We start from the raw sequence: 16,581 nt of genomic DNA, 5'->3' as shown, positions 1-16,581 counted from the left end.
AGTCATCGATCAAATAATTAAATTCGATATACGCACAAATGCATAGTTATCGATCGAATAATTAAATTGACACATAAATGCATAAAATCTACAATGTAGTCGTCGTTCAAATAATTGAATTGAACTAATTAAAATGTAGTGCAGCTTCACGATTCCAAAATGGTTGTTCCACGTTTAACTTGGAGACGAGTGTTTTCCCAGTAGCTTCCAAAATTAAATTGCAGTAGGCAATCCGGCAAAGTAATTCTGCAACTTACCACTTGCAAGGTTGTCTGATTGTTCGCCTCTACGAGTTAGTCTTCGACTGCGCTCCCTGCCTCGAACAATAAGATGGAACAATTCCGACGGTCGCCCATTTCGACGAAATTTTGCGCAAAACTAGAACACTGCTGGAACACATTCGAACGATAAATGCATATGTGGTGTATGTGGTTCACAAAACGTTTTAATGTTTCACTGACTCCTTGAATCATTGATTGTCTTCTAAAGGCACAATTGCTGTACTAAATGGACGTAGTAAAATGCTCCTAATTTTGGAAAATGGAGAGAAATTTATAATGTTGACATTGCGAAAATTGAATACCAACTTGTAGCTTTACAAAGCACGAGTTTTACACAAGGACTTCATTGAAAAATAATTACACATATTCGCTATTATTATTATTATTACTCATGCTCTCTCGTGTCAACTTTCTGGCATTTTTTAGATACAGAAATAAAAAAAAAGGAAATAGGCATCGCAAGAATTACTTCTCTCATTAATTCTTATAACAAATTAAATCTTATTTTCGAATAAGGAGAAGACGAACAGATTCAGGATTGTGTTAAGAAAAGATGAATAGTGAAAAAAATAAATGGAATTTAATTTTAATAATTGTCGACAAACTACACAGGTGTAAAAAATTCTTCATTGTCAGAAATGCTTAGTTTTTGGATAGAGAGAAGATGAAAGTATTGAGAAATTGTTAAGAAAAGATGAGTACCGAAGGATCTGGATAGAATGTAAATGAAGCCGCCGAATTAGGTCGTTATAATATAGGTCTTACCTTATCATGTCTGTACACACATACAAGTTTTCACGGGTATTAACGAATATTCCCCGTATCGGCACGTACATCCGCAGTTTTGTGACGCGGCCATGTTTGCAGGGATGAAATAACACGCATGAAATAGGCTTCCGTGGTGTAAACAACGTATATGCATTTTATTTCAACATTGAACATTCACTAATGTGTATACAATATAATATATGTATTTTGTATGTATAATATATAATGATAGCAATAATAATAATGATAATCATAATAATAATGATAATCATAATAATCATAATAATAATATATTATCATTTATGTATACAAGAACATCGTTTACGATTGCTGCTGTCAATGTATACACGTAATTGTATGTATGCATCTTCATTTTTAATCAATACAATAATTTATACTAAGGTATAATTAATTTATACTCATATCGTATATCGTTTCTCTATCGTCATCTAAATTGTGTGTCGATTAATACGGCCCTTAATAAATTACCTTAAATCATTTATCAGTTTCGTGGATAAAATCTCGTCTTGTATAATTGTATATATATACATATATATACGTACACATATATATAAATATATATATACCTACACACGCGTGTGTCTTAACTAACAAACGGTTCCTCTCTTTCACGGTTTTTCTCTCATTCTTTCAACAATTGTTTATCTTCTCTTTTAATACGCACGCGTGTGTTCACGAATAAATTCCCTGTATCTTATTCTTTCACCGTCAGCTAAAAAATTTACCTACCACTACGTGTTCTTCGTTAATTAACTAATTTAATTGGTAATCTTCGTCTTCGTCGACATTATACGGTTTCTTTGTCTTATATCACAATTACCTGGTATTATCGTGTAGAACAATTATTATTACTTCGAGCTCCGCAAATTGTTGTTCTTCTTCTTCTTCTTCGTTTTGCTTTCTCTCTCTCTCTCTTTTTTTGTTTTGTTAATATAGCTTTTGGCGTGAGTGGAAAATCGGCGCTACGAAATTGCATTGACAAGTTTTTCCTCTGGACGATAAAAGCTTCGCGAGCTAACGAAGCGAGAACCAGAGTGGCCAGAATGAGTTATGTTTCCCCACTCTACCATCCCCTTCTCCGGTGCTAGTCCCCACCCATTCGCTGCGGCCCGTCACGTGACACTGGCGGAGAGAGGATCTTCCCCTCAATTCGTGCCCCCTCCTCCCATCTGGCCACTCTGATCCGAACTCGAGAGACGACACAACCGAATCATTTTAGCTTGTCGAAGAAGAACTACAACGTTGCAAAAACGAATTAGAAGAAGATAGTCGCACGAAGCGATTCCGAAGAAAGTTCAGCTTTGCAAACGAATCGGTGCGCAGCATTACAAATTCAATTCCGTGTTCATTCTTTCTTTTTCTCTCGAATTTCGTAATTTCATCGAATATTTTTGTTCCAGGGTTTTCTCGTTTTTTCTTTCTTTCTTCAATAACGCGAACACCGTTTCGCTCGAACCGAAAGAAGTTTGAAAATCAATTCACACGTTGTTCGCTTCGTCAACTTTATTTCTTAATGTTCACAGCTCGATCACTTAACTAGTATCCATTATCATTAACAATATTGTATAGTGATCGCATAAGAATCATCATTATTGCTGTTGTTTCGTGCATTGACTCGGGATGTTATGAGAAATGGCGCTGAGTAGCATAACTCAAGTCGTCTCGAACAGTATGAAGTCTATGAAGAATTGAACTTTGGCAACGAGTTCTCGAGTGAATCAAATAAAAAATTGATGTCGATCTTGTAGACTGTTTACAGCGAGTGAAAATAATGTAGTCTGGGAAGATTTGTGAATGGAATCAGTGGTTTCTAAAATCATTTAAAAGATTATCTAACATTAACTTAATGGCACACGAGCTGCAAAAAAGAAACGACGATATCATAAAAAGATACAATACATTCTACAATTTTTATCAAACAATTCGAATGTGTTATTTAAAAAATAAATGAGGAACAAAATCAAGATTGTTCACAATTAACTGGATTCCTGCGAGCTGAGACAGATTCGTGGAAAGTAGGGAGGATCAAATAAATAAACGAGACACGTAAACAAAATAATCCGTGAATTTATTAAAAATAACACAGGAAAGAATAAAAGAAATGACAAACAACAAATCAGGACAATGAAGCCGCACTAACCAGTTAGGACGTTCGTCTAATTAATCAATTAGTATATATCAACTAATCGTAACTTAGTACTAGTAGCGTATCACAACCGGCGGTACTTCTCTCGATCTGTTTTAACGTTAACACAATTTCCATCTTTCAAGAGAAGACCACCGGTATTGCCATCACTTCAAGTTTATGTGTTTTCGCACGTGGGGCAATTGTACAAACTATAGTAGGTATTTCTCCTCGTTCACGCTCTTTTTTCCAGAACCGATACCATTCCGCCTGTTCCATTCGCTGTCGAATCAACGGTAGAAACGTGGAACGCGATTGGTCACGACCGGCTCTGATACAGGCCGGAAAATGTGATGTGGCAACACCGCATATAGATACAACATCAGTCCGATCAGCTGGTCTTTGAAACGGATAAATCCTGAGGTGATTTGAAAAAACTTTTTCCTTTGCGAAAATGTTCTTCGCTGCTTCGTTCAGGAGTTATCAACGAAAAACACGGGCCAATCGAAGCTCAGCTGTAGGCTACGCTGGGCGTGGCGTTGCATTGACCTTGGTCGCGATTGGCCCGTACTTTTCGTTAATAACTCCTGAACGAAACCTCGGAGAACATTTCCGCAAAGGAAAAAGTTTACTGGAATCACCTCAGGAATCACCCCTTTCAAGGAAGTGTACAACATTCTTGGACAGCGTTGCCAAATTTACCGTGTTCCGGCCTGTATCACAAACGGCCGTGGATTGGTATTAGCCGAGTACTTTTCTTCTCGTCGACTGTAACACGTTACAAACTATTTAGCCGTTAGCGTAAGATTATACTAAACGGTTTCGTTCGCTTCGTTGTCAGAGAGATCGTATAATTACTTATTAGAAATATTTCGCAAAGCTCTCAGAGATCCGTTATGATCATAGTTGTTTCTATTCGGCGAGATATCCGGCTGGCATTTTCAAGGCAATATACCCACCAATTGCACGGTTGCAATTTGTACTAATTGCAAGAAGGGACGATCAGTATGAAATTTGGGCGATGGTAATTACATCAGCGCGCTTGTAGTTCCCCATATCGATGCAGAGTCGGTCACTTAACTGTACCATCGAAATTTACTGATAAACTAATTATTAGAGAAGGAAATGTCACGTTCAATTAAAGGAAGTGACTTCTTTGCAATTTATGGAATATCGACATTAAATTAACTTTTATGTTTTTATTGCTGGATTGAACGATCGATTGAATATCTAGTATAAATAACATTTTTAATGGAGAACAAAAAGGCAAGATTTAATTGTTTAATATTTTGAAAAAAAAACTAACAAGGTAAGGAGAACATGAACAATATTCTATAGTTTCCATTTTGTTCTAACAGTTTAGATTTGTACCAGAGAATTACATTCTATATTATACTTTTGTTTCTATCCTAAGACTCGTTTAATTATAAAATTTCTAAAATCGTAGTCGCAATTGAACAACTTTGTACAATGTTTAATAAAAGAAATAGATGAATTGTCAATTATGGTTTCTCTTAAGATTATTAGGGCAACAATTGACAACACAATTGAACAATTTTGTACAGTGTGTGCTACAAAAAGAAAGCATTAAATAAATACACAAAATAGATTGCGAATTATAGTTTCTCTTAAGATTATCAGGGCAACAATTGACAAATTGGCCCCGACCAATGCCAGCGAACATTCACCGCATTAGCAACAACTATTCAAACAAATTCTACCGTTGATTCGTTACAAAATTTCTGGAAAATCGTTCACACGTCCGCTCGCAATATCCAGAGTCTACCAAAGCAAAGCCTAGCATGAAAGCTCAACTAACTACAAAAATCGATAATGATGATTTTGTCTCAATCTTCCCACGTGATTATACTCGTTTCGACTCTTTATCATTTTTCGATGGTGCTGCTTTCACAAGTATCACGAAAATCGACTTAGTTGTTCGACAGACCTGATCGAAAAATTCGAAATGAAAAATTTCAAGAAAATTTCCAGAGTCGAATCAGTGTTTCTCAACTAGTCAAAATGACATTTTTCCAGTGGAACTAAACCGAAAATAAATTGAATTACCATATACTAATGTACTATACACAATAGCGTTAGTGTTAGCGCAACGGTTGAGAAACACAGGTGATCATTTGTTAATATAAAAATGGTCCTATGCGAATGAACACCCATTTCCAGAATGTCTACGTAATCTTGACTTAAATATATACTAGTGTTTAATAATCGAAACGAACAAACGAATTGTTCGATTCTCTGTATATCATCGACAGCGATTATTAATTATGTCACAATTTCTTTGTCAACGAAGAAAATAGTACAAAATTTGGGGTTAAGCAACAATTCTCTCTTATTCGCTAATTAATCGCAGATTAATCGATAAAACCAATAGTAACGCCATCAGCCGATTATTTTCATCAAAAACTGGTTATTTAGTATGTTTATACTCAAACATGAAGACACCTCCGACTTCATTTTGAATCGTCTCCGCGCCAACGACTTACGCTAAATCGCCTAATTTAGCCTATTAAAATCATTAAACGTTTACCAGAGAACTATTAAATTATTAAGAAATCAATAAATTAATCAATAAAAGGACTTTGCTCTTTTTAAATATTTCCACGGCATAAATAAACGATGGTAAATAAATATTTATTATTTGTAATTGTCTTATCACACGGTAACTATGCAGAAGTCTTTCTTTGGGGAAATTAATCAGCTTTTACAAATAATGATTAGTAGATTATTTAGGCAACAGTTTCATATATGTTCATAGAATTATTTTTTTTTATTAAATGAAGACGTTTTAAAAAGGACGTACTCTGAGAGCAACAATTTTTACAAGATTTTTACCTCGCCGACCGAGAATACTTAACAAATTTATTAATCTTTATTGTTACAAAAATTTTACGCGGTGTTTTCTCGAAACTTTTCTTTACAAACACGACGAACGTTGGTTCGAAACGTTCCATGAGATGAACGAAAGAAATGCGTTTTAAAATGTCGTTTTACGAAAATCGTTTAATTTCGAAAAATTATCTGTTCTTTGTTAATCAGCGCCACTTTCCAATCTAATTAGGGTTACAAATTGATTGGAAGAAAAGCTAGATCAACGACGAATCCTCGATGTTCATTTCCTATCCACAATTTTTGTCGGTAACAACTCGAATCTAAAAGTATACAAATATTTCCAACTATTGTGCACTTGTCGATGGAAAATCGTGGATGGAAATCTTCCCCTCGAGCGGCCGCACGGTTCGCGAATCACAACCGTTTCTTTAGAATCATTAAAACGCTATAAACACCGTAGAAGAATAGAACGGTACGCGCTTGTTCCTTTGTCACGGCTCAATAATTTAAAATTTAACTCCACAAAATAAAAGATCGGATCGATAAAATATTTGCATAAAGTGCCGTTGCGGTAAAATGTCAAAAATCGATTTGGTCTGGCGCATATACAGGATGTTTCAAAAATATACTTCCTTGAAAGAGGTGATCCCTAACGTCATTTCAAGCAACTTTTTCCTTTGCGAAAATGTTCTTCGCGGCTTCGTTCAGGAGTTATCAACGAAAAATCGCGGACCAATCGAAGCGCGGCTACAGGTTACGCTGGGCGTGGCGTTGCGTTGACCTTGGCGCTGTTGCCACACCCCGATTGGTCCGTATTTTTCGTTAATAACTCCTGAACGAAGCCTCGGGGAACATTTCCGCAAAGGAAAAAGTTTCTTGGAAAGGTCTGCAGAATCGCCCCTTTCAAGTACAACATTTTTGGGACATCCTGTATATTTCACGATAATGAGCTTACTTTACAGCAGTTAGATCAATTCAATCCCACGTCCTCTCGCAGTATAAAAAATCCGTTTCCTCGCCAATTTTAGAAAAACACTATTTCGCGAGATCGTCTAGCGTTACGTTTTATTGCACACATCAATTCGTCGTTAACCATCGCGTTTCCTTCGTCGATTTCGATTAATACATCTAATTAGATACATCTACTTAGGCTTAGATAATTCTATGTAAGGCATGGAGTATGTCATCTCGTTATCTGGTATCTAGATTATTCGTATATCTTCGTCTCGAAAACTTTTCGCTTCTCTCACGTCTCTTTCTCTCTATATTTTTTTTTGTTCTCACTCTCTCCCTCTCTCTCGCTCTCTTGCGTAATGAAACGATCAATTTCTGCTAGAAAACTTCGCTCCATCGAAAACAATTCCGGACGAAAGTGTCCGTTCTCTCTCTCTCGAAATATTCTCACGTCTCTCGTAAATTTCTACGTATTTGAACTTTTTTTTACCGTTTACTTTCACTGACTCACTCAGATCGTGTTTTCGATTTGCCACGTTTTCAATTACCCTTCGAACTATATATGTATATGTATACCCGAACGATTAAAATGTTTTCCGTTTGAGAATGGTTACACGTCGAAGATTCGCGGAAGAAAATTCGTCAGACGAATAAAATGGGAGCCGCGGCGAGTCCTTACGAATGTCCTTGATGCTTGGCGAATTCGTTTTTAAAAAGTGTACACGCGCAACCAAGGCGTCAGCACGGCAGAGGACAGAGCAGAGAACACGAATCGTTCGGTGATTAGATTAATAATTAGACGCGGTCTTGCGTGTGAGAATCACTGGAAAAAACTCGTCAACGAACGGCTGAGACTAGGGTCGTCGGTTCGAGTACTTTCAAATGCGACTTGATGCCGATCTGCGAGGTCAAGGTCGTTGGTTTCGCATGATTGTTTGTTCACATGGGCTACTGTGTTGACGCGTCGACTGGGCCGCTCAGCGTAAGAGGTAGATAAAATCAAAACAGCATATTCGTTAAAGCGAAAATTGAGAAGTTGAGATTCATGACTAGATTGTGAATTTTTAAGCATAACAAAGATTGCCTAGCTGTGCGAAAATACAGGAGTTTAATTTTCATTATAACTGTACAAAACTTTTCACAAGTTGAGTGACTTGAAAATAATGCAACAGTATTTTTAATGGTTTCAGATATTTTGATTTAATGGGATTTGATAGATGTCTTGTGCATTTGATCTATTTATTTTAGTTGCAAATGCATAGAGTCTGCAGTAAACAAATTTGGCACACGTAATCTAGTAATGTGAAAATGAATTTTTTTGTTGTGAATAAATAATTCTGTGAGTGAAAAATGTGGCAGTTTATGAAAAATTGATTTCGAAGTTGTCAGAATAAAACAGACGTTCTTTTGTTGTCCTTTAAAATATTGTTTTACAGTTTCCAAGCTGCTCATCAATAGTGTCCGCGATAAGTTGCGTTTTCAATATGTTTATTTTACATTTAACAAAATTAATAGAACATTAAGAACATTAGAAATTAATATATTCAATGAATGTAATAGAGTGTAAGGAAAGTTCGGGGGTTACGCTAAAATATTTCATAAATTTGATGAAACGTAAATAAAGTTTTGAGGTTAGGCGAATATTTTTACAGAATTTCGGGGTGAAGCCAAGATACAACACAGCAGTATGTTGCGTGAAAACAACGTCTACTCCGACCTAAACCTCGGATCAGTTTGTTTAATAATGGAACGTTCACTTTTTCGCTGATGAAAAGATGACAACCCTAGCTCTCAACACCCTTCCGCATCAACTTCCATTTAACCTAGAGTAAAAGACCCCGCAAATTCTCTGCCCTAAGTAAATTAGCTCGTTGATCAATGACTAATTTGTTGGCCGGCCATTAATCAATAAATAACAAGAATTAAATCCCGTTACGAACAATCGTTGTGCCGAAATCGATTGTTATTTATTAATTACCGGCGGCGGCCATCCATCACAAAGGTTTCTGTCTTTCGTTATCTCTAATTGTTGTTATTTATATTATATAATTATATATTATGTACAATTTATTTAGTCTTATAAAAAATAATTGTAGAGAATTCTAATAATTGATCCTAATAACATGAAATCATCCCTCTGCGAACGTTTTCTTTCGAACGAAATGGTAATTTGGTCGAATATGTTTTTGACAACGAATTTGCATAGTAATTTTTCGAGAATTCTTCTATCAAATTTACAAACTATCTTGGAAGATTTTTAACAATACAACGAACGAGAATATTTATCCACATCTCAAATAATTTTCGTTCTACGATATAAGCAATAGAATTATTTACAAACCTTCAAGAAGTTGAAAATTATGTGGCACGAAAATGATTTGAAACTCGTTTCTAGAAAAATAGGAAATTGAAAATTTGCACAGTGATCGATTGATTCCTGCGATTAAACTAGTTTCGAACCGAATAGAATACTGTAACAGTGAAAAGAAAGTTTAATGGTAACGCAAAAACAGCTTGAAAGCAATCAAATACTTTGAATGAAAGTTCACTAATTTCCTCGTCAATTTTAAAGACTATCTACCAATTTAGAAAATTTATTGCTACGTTCGGTTCTCTTATATGTAAAACGTTTCTATAAATCGTTTTCAATATTCGTTCGTTTCGTAACAAAACCGACGAATTTTCCCGTTTATTCGAACGCTGATTCAAATCGATTCGACGAAATTAATTATTTATTTATTTCGTGTCTCCCCGCGAACGCTTAAACAAATCGTCGAGTTCTACTTACGAATGATCGACAAATGTTTAAGTACCCTATAAATCAGCTTGAATTTATGGCGATTGAAGAATTAATAAATCTGTTAAAAATATTTCATTATTTTACGTAGTACCGTTGTTAAATTAATTTATGAAAGAATTCCGGTAAAATAATTATTTATCAATTGCACTCTCCCAATTTTAAATCGTATTTGTACAATTCGATGCCGTTTAAAAAGATTCCCGAGGTGGTTTGCTGTGTTTGGTCGGTGAAACACGAATTTGTAGTAATTTCGAACAACAATAATTTTAAAAAACAATAATAATTTTTGCCAATTTATTTATGTAACTTTGCGAGCGATAATTTTATACGAGAAAAATTGATATTGTCAAATATAATTTATTCTATTTCAATCTTTTCATAAATTGAACATTTTCACTAATCCAAAATAAAATATATAGTTCTACAATTACTTTTTTTAATCAAGTAAATTTTAAATTATATACGTGGATATTTTTCATTAAATGATGTTTATGTGAAAACCACACTCTCGGGACCTCTTTAAATGTTCACATCTTATTGCACTTGCATTATTAAACAAATTCAACGAGATCGACTAGTCTCTCATCTTAACTTTAATTTTTCGTGGAATTGAAAACTCGATTAAATGAAACAATCGACAATATCATACAAAGTTAAAATATTAAAGTAAAAGAGCATTTATTAAGATGCGTTCCTTCCATCGAACATTCATAATTAGTTACCCTTCGGCACTAATTATCATAGAATTCAAATATAATTGACTGATAAGAGTGTGTAATAGAATTGTGTAATAGACAATACAGACAGAGAGACAGTCGACCGCGCAGTAAAAAATTTAACAAAACCCTAATTTTCAACATCAACCATGACTGAATCATTAAACGAAACCTAACACAACAAATAATCGGCGAACAATAAACAATACAGACGTTGACCTCGTGAAAGTGAATAATTGATTATTTCCCCGTCGAAATACCATGTTTTATTTGTTTAAACCTTTCATAGGCCTTGTAAAAATTATTTAGCTATTTATGTATATATATATTTATCTATGTATATTATATATATATTATTTATATATATATATATTATCACCAAATCAACAAATAAATATCCTAAATATATTAAATATCGTATAATATATGCTCTCCCAACAAATAATATATAAGTTCTCATCTATTCTCGTTAATAATAATTCAATATAATCATATGTATGCATATGTATTTGTATATGTACCTGTATATGTACCTACACACATATACATATACCTATACTATACACATATAAATTCATTTATTTATTTATTTGTATTTATATATTTATATATATACCTTTTTCATTTCTTTAATTCTTCGGTTCATTTGTCTATTTACTTTTTTTTTTGTTTGTTTGTTTAAACCTTAGGCGTTTATCTATTACGAAAACGACTACCCTTGTATCCCGGTAGCTTTGCTTTTTACTTTTACCACCCTTCTTCGTTTACGTACCTCGCAGAGACGCAAAAATCATCCAATGACTCAACAGAAAGATGACGTTAACACTTTTTTTCAATAGCATCGTCGCTTCTCCGCTGACCAATAAGACGCGAAATAAAATTATCTAAAAAGAAACAAAAAGCTACACGGACATTTCCAGCGCGAATGCTCGTTTCTTGCAATTCAATGGAAAATCGCGTAGAAGAAAAAATCACCTGTAAGCGTGGTTTCGATAGAATAACAATATCTCCAATTTATCCCGCTTTGTAAACAATTATACAAAGAATGCTAAAAGCTCGTCCGAAACGTCACGCTTCGTCGAACGAGCTAATTGTTTTTAAACATGTGTTTAGCGTTTCTATTACAAAACGTTGGTAAAACAAGCAGGAAATTATCCCTCAGGAAAAAAACAATTAGATGATTCTTAATATATTAAATAGTTTATCGCTAATTCAACAGGTCAATGTACGGTCAGATGAAAGGTATTTGTTCAGACTGTACGCGATAGAACAGCTGAGTCTAGTTAATTCTCTTCGTGAAAATGTGACCCGAGTGAAAAATTCTGAGACTGTCATAATAGTTGTCCACCCCACTCCTGCTACTCTCATTCTATGAGCCAGGAATGATCGGGGTGCAGCGGACAGCAATTATGAGCATCATTATATGTACCGCACGTTTCATTTCATTTAAACTACTCGTAATTACACTACAGGAAAATATTAAATATAGCAATAATTAGACCAAGAATCTTTATGAACATTCCCATGTTCATTCTGAATTTTATAACAATTAAAATCGAGGAAAAATTGCTTTCATGGTGAAAATAAGAGAAAAATATTGTTCATTTCAATATTTGCTTAAATTTTGTGTAGAGAGAGAGTCCTGGAATTTTAATTTTGTGAAAAAGGAGTCCTAGAATTGGCATTTTGTCTTAAAAAAATTCTAGAATTCAAATTCTGTGCAGAAAGAGTCCTAGAATTTTAATTTTGTATCGAACTAAAATTTTCACAGAAGTATTCAGTGTGCTATGGGAAACGCAATTTTTGTAAAATCTGAATATCCTCGTTGTACGACAAGTATAATCCCTAATTTTCATAATTAAATTCCTCAGCTCCTCTATGCACGTCTACCCTGATCAAGTATCTTCGCACCCCATGTACCTGCGTTTATGCTACGCTCGTATCGATACTCAAACAACAGTTGTTCTCAACGTTTCATTATTCGAAAACAGAAAATAGATCGTATTAGTTCTCCCTAGAAATCAAGTTTATTAAGAATTAATCAGGCATAACTTCAATCCGTTTCATCACTTCCCTAATTAACTCGTTTAATGCCTTTCTAAGGGGTTGCTAGTGCTACGCTAGTTCACGTATCATCGTGAACTAAATCTTTTTCTCATCTCTCTTACAGTTCCTCTTAATTTTTGTTTAATTGAATTTCATCCCCGAATAAAATCGTGTTACTCGATTCTCGTGGGATTTCGAAATTAGTTGGTTCGATCTGTCGGAGGATGATCACCAAAACGGCGTTCGTTTTCTCGCGTTTATCAGAGCTTATTGCACGCTAATTAGATGGGTTTCTCTCTTTAATTTAACCTCCTCGTCAAGTTAAATAACTTGCGTAATCACGCTTCGTCTCTTTTAGCGTTTTATTAGAACGTTCACAATTTTCTTAGAATTTAGAAGTCGTCTTAAATTCCTTTTAAAGCTTTCCCGTTTTAAAACGATTGTTTCGCGGCGCGTTAAAATTTATTACGAACACGTCGCATTTAATGCAATGTTTCTTTATTCGTAATTGTTTATCTTACGTTGCAGAATTTAGGTTCAAATTTTATTCCCGCATTTTATCGAATTTTATCTCTGTTCATTCAAATTGTTAATCATTTAATTGCTGTTTCTTCGAGTTCCAAGGATATACTAGATACAAATTTTGGAAAGTAGTCAAATCGAATTCGTTTCCTTTGACTAAACATTTACAACAAATGTACATCACAATCAATCAACAATTACATCCATCAACGAAAGTTAAGCGTTGTTCTTATTACTCATGTAGAAGGTTGTTTAAGTAAAACACCGAAATATCTACGCAAAATTTCCATTCGCCATTTATAGACACGAGTAACAAATATTTATTAAAATTGTTTACTTCTTAACTTTCGTAAAACGGTTGCAAAACAAGAATAAAACAATATATATTAAAATAACAATAGATTTAGAACAGATTGACAAATATCGATGTTTAACATCGTTCAAATAAATTTCATCAATAACATAAATATTTACTTCTATTCTTTAACTAAACGAACAAGAAATTCAATTGCGAAATCACTTTCGTATTGCATCTGTATGTACAATACAATACGTTGCAAATGTTCTAGATGATAAAATTTAATCATAATTAAAATATATTGGTTAAAGAGCTTCAACGACTTCCACAGTATTTAACTTCGACAACTACTTTCCAAATTTGAAAATCGAGTGATTCGTAACGAAAGCGACCATATAAACCAGTGTCTGAACAAATTGATATCTTTCCTCGATAATAAAAATCAGCTGAAAATCTGGGAGAGAGAATCTTTATCGACTCTGTGGCACCGAAATTCCCCGACAGATCAATTTACACGGGCCCCGATGATTGGGCCAACTACAAGCGATAATTTCATGTGTCATTAACGCGCCATTGAATGCAATTAATACGACATTCATATAATAAATGAAACGTATAAACAGATCGGTTTTAAGCTTTCGCTGAAATTCGTAATTAAATGCTACGTATCGAGCCAACGAGTCCGGACAATTTCTGAAACCGATGCAGATAGCAACCATGAATCACCGGGATGGTAGCATGACAGCAATTAATCCTGAATTCGATGGACAGGTTTCGTTACGAATCCGTGGTCGGGACCGTTCGAATAGAAACGAAGAAATCCGTTCTCGAAGTAATTGGTGCGATTTGTCGACGGGATCTTCCTGGAGCCGTTTGTTTGATGGCTCCAGATCGAACGCGATCGAGCAAAACGGCAAAGGTCTCGGGGGATCAAGGTGGCGGCGGCTACGATACAGCTCGATCGAAGAAAGTAATTCGAAGAGACGATAGACGAGAGAGGTTGATGAATGCAGGCAGGTTAGTCGCGAGAAGCCTTTGGAGTCAAATGAACAACGCTCCGAAGTTCTTCAAATGTCGGAAGTTCCCATGTTCTCAACGCACACCTACTACCTCTCACTTATCCTCCTGATTCGCTCTCGGCGATCTTTCCGTTTCCTGTCTCTCACTGTGAACAGACACCAAGCCTTCTAAACATCTTTCTTTTCTCCTCTCTACGCGGTGTCCTCGCTGAAACATAAGGATTTATTTACTCCGAACATCCATCGACCACAGCAGAGTTGGAGAATGATCAACTAATATTTAAAAATGACTAATAGTCTTTTTGAATGTTAGTCATAGCAAAATAGTCATTGGTCAAAACTTTTTGATTCGTTAGTGATAACTGGACTACGGATCTTTATGCAAAATAAAAAATGTTTGCATTGATTGCTAGACACAGAACCCAAATCAAACATTTTTTCTTGTCTTAATTATCGTATCAAACTGAAACTAATACACTGATGTCCTTAAATTTTTTTAGTTCGACCAGTGCTTTAAATTGCACGTACCCATTTTTATCATAAATGCATACAATCCGCAGTCTAGTGATAACTAAATGACAAATAGTTGGTCACAGCTCTAAGTAATCGTTAGCTATTGCTTATTAGTTAATTAGTAGTTGATGATCAGTCATCAATCTTTGGTCATCAGTCACTATTGTGCGATCAACATACATTAATATTATTAATTAGTTATCACTAACTAATCAAGAAGTTTTGACTAATGATTATTTTGCTATGACTAACATTCAAAAAGACTATTAGTCATTTCTAAATATTAGTTGATTATTGCCCAACTGTGGACCACAGTCGCCAGATCAATTTACTCGAATAAAAAAGTGTGGCGACCGTTCACTGCCATTTTCAAGCCGCCATTGCACCATTGTTATCAACAATTAGAATTTATAAAAAATATTTTTCTTTACATTATAACGTTAATAAGTGATACCTACAATTTTTGGAATCAATCTGGGCATTACATTTTTCAAAAAACATTCTTGAAAAACAGGCAATTTACATAAGGTTCATCCCTTAAATCAATAAATTTGATTTAATCGGCTCGTTTATGTTCGAGACGTGTAAACATGAAGTCTATTTAATGGTTAAAATACAAAAGTCGGAATCGATACACCTGCGAACGTGACAATCGCGACGTATATGCGATCTGCATCGACATTTCCTGGCGGGCTTCGAAACACGTGTGCATATAATGTTGTGGACATTTCAGAGCAGGATGATTTCAATGCACGTGTTCATATTTCGACAGAAAGGACAAATGTAGTGAAAAGACGCAAATGTCCTAAATCGAAAATCCAATAGGGCAGACACCTGCATGGGTTTCAAATCAAGCGAACAAACTGGAATTTCTACTAGTTTTTGTTACATGATCATGGAACAATTTCGAATTTTTCAGTTGCTTGTTCTGTTTGCTTCCTGTCGATTATTTTTAACAAGAATCCCAGTCATGTTTAAAGATATGGGCTACCATTGACCGGATTCATAAAACAGTATCGTATACAAAATTTAGAGCTGACATGTGCCACGGTTCCGAAGTCAAAACGACCCCATGAGCCTACTACGATTTACGGAAGGATGAGTTCGAAACGACGTCACGGTCCACGTGTGAAATATTGTCATCCCTAGTCGCCATGAAAGCACCGTGATCAGAAAAGAGTATAGTTCGAGTGAGGTATGGAGAACGAGGAAATACAAACAAATACACAGCCTAGAAACAACTTGATTCTCTTATAGTATTCTCTCCGTAACTGTCGCGAAGGTCTCTACCGTAACTGTGAAAATGTTAGCCCCACCCCCTTGGAACTTGGAACCAGTCAAGCGGTAAACACGCTTGACGACCGAGCGAGGGGTCGAGTGTCGGTGAGACTCATACTATTGCCGCTCGGCAGACGATGCGACAGTTACGGAGATGTACTTTGAACACTGTTGTCTCCTGATCAGTCCATATAATCGTGGTTCTACTATTTATCTATTGAAGTACACTACTGTGCAAAGGAAAGAAGCACCCAGCTATATTTAATAGAAAAGCGTAAAAAATCAAATAAGAACACTGTAAGATAAAGGAGGTATTTTTCGCGATCGCACTAAGATCGCAATAAGAACACTGTAAGTTTTGAAAAAGGATTCCGCTGTTTAATTGAATAG

General features: G+C 35.1%; 1 protein-coding gene and 1 long non-coding RNA gene across 4 annotated transcripts in view; one reads left to right on the top strand and one right to left on the bottom strand.

The window, feature by feature from the left end:
- Nucleotides 1-16,581, top strand: part of LOC143215026 (uncharacterized) — a 70,356-nt gene that overhangs the window by 33,413 nt on the left and 20,362 nt on the right. The gene's annotated exons all lie outside the window — the stretch shown is intronic.
- LOC143215023 (uncharacterized) overlaps nt 3,118-16,581 on the bottom strand; it is a 58,779-nt gene continuing 45,315 nt past the window's right edge. The window contains exon 10 of one of the 2 annotated variants that reach the window (XM_076436710.1): nt 3,118-14,546. In XM_076436710.1, the coding sequence (XP_076292825.1) occupies nt 14,495-14,546 (52 nt within the window). In that variant the 3' untranslated portion in view covers nt 3,118-14,494. Of the gene's footprint in view, nt 14,609-16,581 lie in introns of both variants that reach the window. The other variant, XM_076436711.1, reaches the window with a different exon arrangement.

Source organism: Lasioglossum baleicum, chromosome 13 (assembly GCF_051020765.1).
Source record: "Lasioglossum baleicum chromosome 13, iyLasBale1, whole genome shotgun sequence".
NCBI classification, from domain to species: domain Eukaryota; kingdom Metazoa; phylum Arthropoda; class Insecta; order Hymenoptera; family Halictidae; genus Lasioglossum; species Lasioglossum baleicum.
This window is presented reverse-complemented; position numbering and strand designations above follow the sequence as displayed.